We start from the raw sequence: 10,632 nt of genomic DNA, 5'->3' as shown, positions 1-10,632 counted from the left end.
GGGGGGGGGGGCGAGGCCGAGGATCAAGGGCAGTCTCTCTCACCTGGGGATATTCAGGAAGCCGATGCACTGGGGCTTCAGGTCCTGGATCTTAGGGGTCAGGTCTGTGCCATCACACTGTAACAGCCTCAGTGTGGGTGAGGGGGTCGGCAGAGGGGCTGCTCCCCCCCTGGCTCCCTGGGTCTGACCAGTGGGTCTCCCAGAGGCCCATGAGCAGGTTGCCCAGCTGAGGGGCTAAGGAGACTCACCACCACTCGGATGTGCTTGGCCAAGTCTTTGGAGCTGCCCATGAGGAAGTCAGAAAAGGCTGTCTGTCAATAGCAGAAGGAAGGCATCACGCCTGCTCCTCAGAGGCCTCCATCCTGGGGAAGGCCAGGGAGCTGGCGCGAGGGCCAAGTGGCCAGGAGACCACCGGGTTAGCGCGATGGACTGGGAGTCTCAGCTCCACCATTTATTGGGGCCTCATCAGCCGGAGGCCCGTTCTCTCCCTCAGCCATTCCCTGATCTATAACATGGTGATGGGAGATTCCCACACTACCTACTTCACAGGGCTGTTGTAAACCTTTCAGAGGCACAGAAAAGAGAGCTGTTCATCTCATGGACACCAGGGCTGACATTTGGTGAGGGAAGCCTCTGTTGGGAAAGCCCTAGGAAACAACGTGGCCTAGGGACCATGGTGGGGTCAGCCTCTCAGGGGCCTGAAGCCCTAGGCTGACGGTGCCATAGCTCATGTAATGAGTGTCCACAAGACTGTGCCACAGGCCACCTGCACAGGAGGGATGGCAGAGGGGGGCACCCAAGGGGCACTGCCAAGCCCCAGGCTTACCCCAGCATAGAACATCTTGTTCCGAAACCGGCTGTTGAATTTTTCTGGATTGGCCTCTATATAAGCAGAGAAGAAAAAAGTGAGGCTCTCTGGGGCCCGAGTCCTCTTCTACCTGGACCCCCTAGAGCAGGCCCCCTCCCGCCTCCTAGCTCTGCCTTCAGGGGAACATGCGCTTCCACCCGTTTCCCCGATGCCCCCTTCTCCTTATCAGGACAAAGCAATTCAAAAGTCACCAACCTCGAGACTCATGAAATTCTAGGGTGACGTGGGCATCAAAGCCGAGGCTGAAGTAATTGTTAAAGACATCTAGGGGCAGCTACAAGACGAAGGGAGAAGTATATGTCAGGAAGCTACTGCAGCCAAAGAGACAAAAGCCCTCAGTGAAGCACACACACACAACTGCGAGCTGGGTGGCAGCACGTGTGTGCATGGGGGGCAGGACACATGGCAGCACCACCCCCGAGCCCAGGCTGACCCTGTCGGTGGCCCCCTCGTCCCGGTCGTCAGGCCCAGCCTCCAGATTGGGCTCCGCTCGCAGGTCCCATCGGTCCAGCTGCACGACATTGCCCTCCTCCACATGGGACAGGATCTTAGACACTGGCTCATCTGTGTAACCCTGAGGAACCAGAGAGCACAGCGTGAGATGGCTGTGGGGCCGTAGCCACAGCGACCCTCTTCTCAACACAACCTGCCTGCCCCTCGGGCTGCCTTCCTTCTTCACACTTGTTCTGCCCCAAGTACTCACCCCACCCCAGTTGAGGGTCCGGGCCAGGTCATTGCCGGTGCCGAGGGGTAGGATGGCAACAGGTGGCGGTGGCTTCAGGCGCAGCTGGTCCAGGGTGGAGAGGATCCAGCCAACCTGAGGGGGAAGGAGGGGAGAGCTGGCCTCAGGTCCAGGCCTAGCCTCCCCCCGACCTGGCTGCCACCAGGAGGCTCACAAAGGTCTGTGAACTCACTGTGCCATCGCCCCCACATGCCAGGATGCGAAGGTTGTGCACTTTCCGGTACATCTCCAGCCTGTGGGTTAGAGGCAGGGAGAAGAACTGAACAAAGCAAAAGGCAGTGGCCCCTGACCTGCAGAGACCACCAGCTCTCCAGCGTTCCCACTTCGGTCCTACCCCACAGATACCCAGGTACTCACGCCTCCTTGGGCCCACCCTGGCTCAGGTCAAAGACTTGCCGTGGGTTGAGATACCAGAGAAAGGACTGGATGATCTTAGAACCCTGGGGGAAACAGAAGGTAGAGAGAAAGAACTAGGGGATGGAGGAGGTAAAAAGAGGGAAAAGACTTGGGATCTGGGCTGGTGAGCGCATGTGAGAGGCAGGAGCCAGGATAGTCCAGAGGCCTGGGAAGAGGATTCTCCCCTTTTACCACCCATAAGCAGCAGCGTGTAGGCCCATGGAGAGGGGCATGTGATGGGGTGAGGAGGGTGGGGTCTCCCAGGCTGGGCCTTACCTGATTGCCCCCACTCTTGGGGTTCACAAACACAAGCAGGGGCTTCATGAGGGGGGATGGGGTAGGTTTGATGATGAAGGGTTTCCAGCGGCCCTCCTGCAAGACAGGGGAAGGTGCAAAGAGGGCTTTGTCCCTCCTTCCCGACAGCCCCCACGCCACAGCTGCCAAAAGCAGGAGCCCACAGGCCCAGCCCCTTGATGAGCCCGTGTGCCTGTCTGCACCACAGCCAGCCTGGGAAGCCAGCACAGGAGGTCAGATGAGGCTTGGAGGGGTGACTTGCCCACGGCCCACCGCCATGGAGTACAGCTCTACCTCGGGCCCCTTCTTGCTGGATTTCCTCTTGAAAGATGTCCTCTTCTTCTTTTTGCTGACCTTGAGAGGATTCTGCAGGAGGGAGGGAGCAGGGGTATCAGCACTATGCCCACCAACCCAAGCCCCAGCCCAGGGCTCAAGAAGGGGCAGGCTTCACCTGGGGGCGCCGGGCTCGGAGGATCCAGGTGGGGGGGATGACCACAGCAGCGTGGGCCCCCAGGGAGCAGGGCTCCTCAATCTGCTGGATCATGAAGCAGGACACCTTGTTGTGGTACTGGAGAGGGGGAAGAGAGAAGGGTGCTGACTCCAAGGGCCAGGCCTCCGGCGAGCCAGGGCAGGAAGTGGATAGAGGAGCTACTCACTGCCTGCTTACACCACGAGCAGCTGATGGCCACGATCTCTTTGCTGTGGAAAGTGAACTTCTGCTGGAAACCCTGAGGGGAAGCAAGGGAGAGGTGAGTGAGAGGACTGACCCCCAGAAGGCAGCTTATGCCCACTCTCCCCGATCTCACTGGAGTCCCAGGATGTCAGACCTGAGATGATTTCTGTTTTCTGGAATCACATCCCACAGAGAAAGAAACTGAGGCCCCCAGAGAGGGAGTGTGGGGAAGCAATTCCACAGGACCTACTATGTGCAGGCCCTATCCTAAGAGCTTCACTAACAGTATTTCACTTGGTCCTCACAACGACCCTGGGAGGTAGCTGCTGTTATCACCTTCATTTTACAGAGGAGAAAACTGAGGCAGGGAGCGGGTAAGTGACTTGGGGAGGGTCACTCAGCTAGCAAGCATCTGAGGGAGGATGTGAACTTGAGTCCTGACAGCAGGCCCCACCAAGCCCGTGCACAGGTATGGAGAGGCAAGATGAGGAGCTCTGGCCTCTGCGTCTGGTCGCTTTTTAATTCTCAGACCTACTGTGTTGCGCCTCCCTCCCTTGCGGGCTCCAGGACTAGGCCAGGGAACAGACTGTGAGCCTGCTTCTGCCAGGAGGGCACACCCTGGTCCTCCTCTCACCTTGCCACAATGTCGGCACTTGCCATCCTGGCGCCGCCGATGTACCCAGTGGTGACGAACAAAAGTTGGCTGGAGAGGGGCAGAGGAGGGAGAAGGGTCACGGGCCTGAGCAGGGCTGGCAGACTGCCCTGGCCTCAGCCCATCCATGGGAGGAGGGGGCCCCAGCGTGTCAGAATCAGACTGGATGTCAGAAGTCACTTCCATGGGAGGAAGAGAGAGGCAGCGTGCTCCAAGCTGCACACGCAGCAAAGGCAGGCTTTCACACTAGGCCTCTGACGCCCTCTGGCTGTGCCCAGGGAGCCGATGCTCTTAACCCTGCCCCAGGCATAACCTGGGCAATCCCCCACTGGCAGCGCTTTGGGGCAGTGCAAGGGTTTGGCCAGGAGAAGTCTCAGGGTCCTGAAATGGGCATCTCAGCTCATGCCCTAGGCTCAGGAAGCCCAAGTCTTTCTCCCATGCGGGTGGAAGCTGGCAAGCCCCTGGGGTGCCCACTGCAGTTCCCATCCCACCCAAGGTCCTTACCTCCCGCACATTCCTAGACCCTGATTCCCGGAAGGATGGTTTACAGCGGAAGTTAATCTGCAAAGGAGCAGATGAGATAAAATGTGAAGACTGAGGGCCGGGATGGTCCCAGGAGCCTCCAGGGGAGGTAAGCACAGGGGCCACAGGCCTCCCAAGAGGGAACATCCAACTCTCCTGGTCCTGCCGTCCAGGGAGGAATCTCATTCTTGTGCTTGCTTGTAGTAAAGCTTCTTGGGGACTGAGTTTCACTGATTACTGAGGCAAGCCTTTGCTTTACCCCAACGGCAAAGGCTATGGGTTTCATGAAGCCTGCAGAGAGCTGGTACAAGGATCATTCCCTTCTTTTGGCAGATAGGGAAACTGAGGCCCAGAGAGAAGCTGTCACTGCTGGCCTACACTTAGGTCACACCGAGGGAAACGGGAGCATAGCTGGGTGCCCCCCCCCCAGCTTCTTTGTATCCCTCCCTAACCCAGGGGGCCAAAGGGGCCTGGGCTTTGTGCTGCTCAGGTCCTTTCATGCTTGGCTTGGATTCGGTCTGCCTGGGGCCCTCCTGGCGCACACACACCAGCTTCTGCATTGGCCTTGCTTTCAAACCCTGACATCTGGCTGGTCTTTTCTGCCCCCACCGGCTGACTCAGCCCCCCTTCCTGGGTCCCAGAGAAGAGACAGCAGTGGCTGGGGATCCCTGGGTCCAAGTCCCAGCCCAATCCAAGTAGGACCACAGTCACCTTCTCCAGCTGCCCAATACAAGGCGTGTGCACCACAATCTTGCAGGCAGCACACTTTCGTCGAGACACTGATTTCTGCTGCAGGAAGGAAGGGCACTGAGGTCAGTGGGACAGAAAACAACAAATCACATTTCTATAGCACTTCATGGCTTGCAAAGCTGTTTCTGCATAACCAACCTATGAAGTAGGGAGCAGGGACGGCACCTCCATTTACTGAAGACATTAAGGCTCGAGGAGGTGGGTTGGCCTGCCCAGGGCATCCACAGCTCATGTGGAAGGGGTCTGAACCAAGGGCTCCAGCCTGGATGCCAGGGCCAGGCAGTACTGCACAGCAGGCAGGGTCCAAGTTCCAGGTTTCCCTCTGACACTCGCTATGTGACCACAGACAGGGCTGCTTCATCTCCTGAAATCCAGATGCCTTCTTCCTCCCTCTCCTCTGTTCCTGTCTCACATGCCGAGGTGTCCTTCCCTCATACCAAGGATAAGCCCTTGACCTGCACCGAGAGACCCCCTGTCCTACCTCCACCACCAGGAGGCCCTTCCGTTAGCCCCAGCACAGCGTCTGTCTCTCCCCGCTGCTCCCCTCAGGCCCAGCTGGCCACTGCTTTACATCTCTTCTGCCTGTGGGAGCTAAACTCCTCAGACAGATCCTCTACCACACGGGCCTCCCCTTTCTCTCCTCTTCGTTGCTGTGCAGTTGTTTCAGTCGTATCCAACTCTTCCTGACCCCACTGGGCATTTTCTTGGCAAAGATATGGAGTGGTTTGCTGTTTCCTTCTCCCACTGACTTTACAGATGAGGAAACTGAGGCAAACAGGGTTAGGTGGCTTGCCCAGGGTCACACAGCTAGTACTTAAATTGTCCTGCACAACACAGGTCCTGAGGGCCCTTGCATCCTGCCAAAGCAGCCCCAGGGCGCCATGCGGTTCAGGCCTGTCTTAGGCACATTTGAACTCCGGATGAGGAGTCTTCCCAAGGGCAGGCCCAGCACTCTGCCCCAGGGCACCACCTAGTGGCTCTCCTCTCTCTCTCTCTGCCCCTCCCCCCCCATCTTCTGGCCCTCCTCCTCCCTTTCTTAGGACTTTTTCTCTGTCTCTGATGGATCTTCCTCAGGATCTCATCCTCTAACCCTGGCTGCCCCCCAGGCTTCTCTTCTTTTCTCCCTCCCTCTTTTTTTCACTTCACTTGCTGATCTCAGCAGCTCCCATGGACAGGCTTCTGTCCCTATGCTGGTGATTCACACACCGGCCTCTTCTGCCCCAGCCTCTCTGCTGGCCTGCAGCCTCACATCGACAACTGCCTTTCAGACATCTTGGACTGCAAGTCCAGGAGACATCCGAAACCTAACAGGCCTAGACATAAAATCATTATCCTTTTGCCTAAACCTTGCCCCCATAGGCCTCTAGAGACCAATACCACCCTCCCAGTCACCTTGCCCCTGTTCACAGGTCAGGGGTCACCCTGGGCTCCTCACTCTCTCTCACTGCCCCCTACCCTGCCTAAGCTGGGGCCACAGCCTGTGGATCTCAGCTCTGCAGCCTCTCTCCAAATAGGCCCCCTTCTCTCCTCTGACTGTCCCCACCCTGCTGCAGGCCCTCAGCCCCTCAGGCCTGCCTACTCCAACAGCTGCTGGGGGGTCTGCCTGCATCAAGTCTCCCCCACTCTGCCCATCCTCCATTCAGGCACCACAGTGATATAACTGGTCACAATCCCCCTCCCAATACTCCAGGGGCTCCCTCGTGCCTCCAGGATCAAATGCAAACTGCTGTTTGGCACTCAGAGCCCTTCACCACCTCGCCCCCTCCTACCTTTCCAGTTTTCTCACAGTGACACTGGCTTCCTGGCTGCCCCATCTCTTCTCTCCAGGCCTTTGCCCTGGCTGTGTCCCCTGCCTGGCATGCTCTCCCTCCTCATCTCTGCCTTCTGGATCCTCTGGCTCCCTTCAAGTCTGAACTAAACTCCTACCACCTACAGGAAAGCCTTTCCTAACCCTAGAATTCCAGGGCTTCCCCTCTTCTAATCATATCCGATTTATCCTGTACATATATACCTTTGTATCTCCAGTGCTCAGCATGGTGCCTGGCACACAGAAGCAGCTTAATAAATACTGACTGACTGACGTAAACACAAGTCAAATGACTTGCCTGAGGTCACACAGCTACAGTCTCTGAAGTGGAATCTGAACTCAGATCTTCCTGACTCTAAGCCCAGGGCTGGATCCACGGTCCCACTGGCTGCCTGCCTCAGAAACACTTAAATGTTCCAGCTCCGCAGCCCTGCCACTCTGGAGCAGGGACAGTGGGAAGAGGGGGAGCATGCATCTCTAGGGTGCCTGTCGGGCACCACGGTCTGCACTTTTTACAAACACCACCTGCTTCATTCTCACAAATGCCCTGAAAGGGAGGTGTTACTGTTATCCTCACTTTACAGTTGAGGAAACTGAGGCTGCATGCGGGGGCAGGGGCGCCCCTGCCGGCCTCCCTCTGGCCTTTTCTAATAGGGAGGAGATGGAAGCCCTGCTCCTCCTCCCGGGGCAGGGGCCAGGCACTCTGCACACGGGCGCCCCCTCGGCGGGCAGCCCTCCACCCTCCACTTACCAGCATTTTGGCCACACAGTACTGTTCTCCCACGTAGCAGAAATCCCCAGACACGTTGGTCTCAAACCAGATGTGCTCCCCGTAGGCAGCTGTTTCCTGTGGGACGGGGCGGCCGTGAGTGGCTCCAGCAGGCGCCCGAGCCCCTCCCTCCCAGGTCCCCTGCCCTCCGTGCTTGGACAGCATCACACTGTGGCCTGGGCCTCCCCTCGCCTCTTCAGCCTCCAGAGCCTAAGCTGCTTCAAACCCTCAATCTCCAGACAATGAAAACGCCTCACAGAGAAAAATGCCCTGCCTCCACTTGAGCTCCCAGACAAGAGACTGGGCTAGCTGTCCCCATGAATACAGTGGGTACTCAATGAGTGCTGGGCTGTCCTGAGCCAGGGGAGCCCTCAAGGAGGCAGCGACTGGAGACTGGACGAGGTCTCCTTCTGAACACGGTGGCTCCTGACCTCGCTGACCCGGAAGGTCCCTCCCCCACTCCCCCACTCTGGCTGCCTACTACTCACACTCCAGTCCACGGTGCTTCGGATCTGCCTCTCCGGCTCACTGCCGGGGACCCCGGGACTTGGGTTTGGAGGCGCCAGATGCTGGAGACCTGACTTGGCGATGGCTTTCCTGAAAAGAAGAGACAATCTAAGAATTCAAGGAAAGAGAGCTCATCCTTTTCTTCCCTCCTCCCTGACCCATCTCCTTCCAGCTGGACCCAGCTTGGGAGGAGGGGCAGAGACGAGGCCTGGGCCATGGTCAGATGGGTTCAGTTTTCAGAATACGGCCCCAGGCCGCAGCCCTGGCCGCCGCTATACCTACGAGAGCAGAGCGCTCCAGGCCTCTGGTCCGGCGGACTTGCGTTTCAGAGCCACTTGCCGCCTACGGGACAGGGGACGCAGGTGGCTCAGCAGGAGTGGGCTGGCAGAGGTGCCAGGGACAAGGTGCTGCCCTGGGGGCCGGTACTGGCTGAGACGTCGGTAGTAGCCATGTAGGCCCCAGATGGTGCGATCATACATCACATCTGCAGGGAGCAGGTGTGAAGATTTTCGGCGTCGACGTAGACATCGGGGCATGTGGAGCCAGGGCCTGATGCCCACATGCTGGGCCCTGGGGGCAGCCAGCTCCTTGCCACCTGCCTGAGGGGTCCTTATCCCCAGTAGCCCTTCTTCCTCTTCATTCTTCCCCACAAGGCCAGTGAGGGGCAGAGGGGTCCCCAGGAGGTGAGTGTCAACAGCAGTCGGTGCCAATCTCTGGGGTGGGCCTTTCTCCACAGTCAAGTGAGGGTTGTGGCTTGGGGGTATGGTGCTGGAGCGGCGACGGGAAACCCTCGCCCCACAGCTAAGGAGGCAGCCCTGAAGCTGTGAACTAGAGCGTCGTTGCTGGGCCAGCAAGGTGGAAGGCTGGCCAGCCGGGGATCGCCGTCGGACCTTGCCTGTAGGGAGGGCTATCCCGCTCCCCCGCCGCTGCCCACTGAGGCTTGCCCCTGGCCCCTTCCTCCTGAAGTGTCTCCTAAAGAAGGTCTCCATGGTGGGAGTGGAGGCTGTTGGGCACAGAAACCAGCTGTCAGAAGCTTCTGGCACACTCCTACTCTGGGCCCAGAAGCAGGGGCTTCACTGCACCTTAAGGCCCCACACTGAAGCCTAAGCAGAGGAAAGCACAAGGTACCCTGGATAAGCACAACCAGCTGAAGGGGGAGCTAGGAAGGGAGCCCCTTCAGCCCTTCTAGGTGCTGCTGGCTTTGGACAGAAAGGGGCATGAAGGCGCGGCCAGGTAGCACAAGCCGGCTCCAGCGTCAGACTGACTTGGAGATCGAATCCCGGGCTCAGACACTTAGCACCCATCCAGAAACACCTGGCCGTGTAACCTTGAGCAAGTTACTTAACCCCAATTGCTTAGGGGCGGCCAGGTGGCTCAGCGAGTAAGAGTACTGGCTCCAGTGTTGGGACGACCTGGAGATCGGATCCCGGGCTCAGACACTCAGCACCACACCCAGAAATAACTGGCCGTGTAACCTTGAGCAAGTTACTTAACCCCGATTGCTTAAAAAAAAAAAAATAAAAAAAAAAAAAAAGAAAGGGGCATGAAATAGGCGCAGCAACGCAAATCGGTGACAGCCACACAGATCAGAGATCTAGGTGTGAGCTGCTGCCAGGCCTGAGTCAGGAGGATTGTCAGTGACCACGGAGAAAGCTGGAGCCGGCCCACCTCCAGATGGAGCTGTTAGGGACCTTTCACTGTGTGTTCCCAGCAAGGGGAAGGGGAGTGTCCTGCTTCCTCTGACTAAGGAAGGTATGGAAAGCAAGAGGCCTGTGGGGGTGGCATCCCACCAGGACTGGGGACCTGTGTGCAATGGAGAATGGTCCAAGAGTCAGAGTAGGTAATCTTTATAGAGTACTTGGTACAGAGCCTAGGCCAGAGCTCTCTCTCTTTCCTTCCCTTCCTTAAGACCCCTCTGGGGTCTTAACTGTGGGGTCTTGGGCCAATAACTCAACCTCTCGAGGGAAATGAGGGAGGTAGATGAGACATTCTCTGATGACTGTTTCAGACCCAATGATCTCTAACAACTACTTAAGGTTTTCCAAACTCCTAGTCTGTTTCTCTGCAGGCCACTGAGCCACAGGAAGAGGATCAAACGGAACTTGGACCCTGGAGATGGCTGACTTCTACAGTTTTCCAAAGCAGCAGCCTCAGGTGACCCAACCCTGGAAGGTCATGGGCTTGACCCCACCCAGGGCCGTCTTCATGGGCACCTACCCACTCATGGGGAATAGATGCTTCATCCAGGCATCAGGCAGAAGGAAAGGTGAGCACTGGGCATGGATAAAGGTGGAGAATGAGCCTAGGGAACAGGAGCCACATAATCCAAGGGTTCAGTCATAGGTACCAGTGGGAAAAGGCACCAGGGCAAAGCCGAGCCTAGGAGGCACAGACTGTTTGGGGCGGGGCCAGAGAGAAGCCGCTACTTCTCCCTGTTTTTGCTGGTACTGTGCACAATGCAGGGCACTGGACAGAGAAGAAGGCCAAAGGTGAAGGGGGTGGGCAGATGATGCCCTGGGTTGGGCCTAATTCTCATCCTCGGTCTCACAGGTATAGCCAGCGTGGGGGTGGTTCTATCAGTTTGGGCCTCTCCTGGCACTAATGTCTATCTATCCATTCTCACTTACACCAGGGGCAGGGGAGGGAGGGGAG

At 57.8% G+C, this 10,632-nt stretch overlaps 1 protein-coding gene across 4 annotated transcripts in view; it reads right to left on the bottom strand.

Moving 5' to 3' along the window:
- DGKZ (diacylglycerol kinase zeta) overlaps nucleotides 1-10,632 on the bottom strand; it is a 63,489-nt gene that overhangs the window by 6,409 nt on the left and 46,448 nt on the right. For 3 of the 4 annotated variants that reach the window (XM_069091520.1, XM_069091521.1, XM_069091519.1), the window contains exons 2-18: nucleotides 7,962-8,070; nucleotides 7,456-7,551; nucleotides 4,859-4,936; nucleotides 4,130-4,186; nucleotides 3,608-3,676; nucleotides 2,957-3,028; nucleotides 2,752-2,868; nucleotides 2,595-2,666; nucleotides 2,283-2,378; nucleotides 1,968-2,050; nucleotides 1,783-1,843; nucleotides 1,572-1,685; nucleotides 1,302-1,442; nucleotides 1,064-1,142; nucleotides 827-882; nucleotides 249-311; nucleotides 44-117 (exon numbers count right to left, since the gene is read on the bottom strand). In XM_069091520.1, the coding sequence (XP_068947621.1) occupies nucleotides 44-117; nucleotides 249-311; nucleotides 827-882; nucleotides 1,064-1,142; nucleotides 1,302-1,442; nucleotides 1,572-1,685; nucleotides 1,783-1,843; nucleotides 1,968-2,050; nucleotides 2,283-2,378; nucleotides 2,595-2,666; nucleotides 2,752-2,868; nucleotides 2,957-3,028; nucleotides 3,608-3,676; nucleotides 4,130-4,186; nucleotides 4,859-4,936; nucleotides 7,456-7,551; nucleotides 7,962-8,070 (1,437 nt within the window). Of the gene's footprint in view, nucleotides 1-43; nucleotides 118-248; nucleotides 312-826; nucleotides 883-1,063; nucleotides 1,143-1,301; nucleotides 1,443-1,571; nucleotides 1,686-1,782; nucleotides 1,844-1,967; nucleotides 2,051-2,282; nucleotides 2,379-2,594; nucleotides 2,667-2,751; nucleotides 2,869-2,956; nucleotides 3,029-3,607; nucleotides 3,677-4,129; nucleotides 4,187-4,858; nucleotides 4,937-7,455; nucleotides 7,552-7,961; nucleotides 8,071-8,262; nucleotides 8,984-10,632 lie in introns of all 4 variants that reach the window. The other variant, XM_069091518.1, reaches the window with a different exon arrangement.

The sequence above is a fragment of the Petaurus breviceps genome, unplaced genomic scaffold (genome assembly GCF_028583685.1).
Source record: "Petaurus breviceps papuanus isolate PSGF00001 unplaced genomic scaffold, PetGlider_PUasm1.0 188, whole genome shotgun sequence".
Lineage (NCBI taxonomy): Eukaryota > Metazoa > Chordata > Mammalia > Diprotodontia > Petauridae > Petaurus > Petaurus breviceps.
The sequence above is the reverse complement of the archived record's forward strand: the minus strand, read 5'-3'. Positions and strand labels throughout refer to the sequence as shown.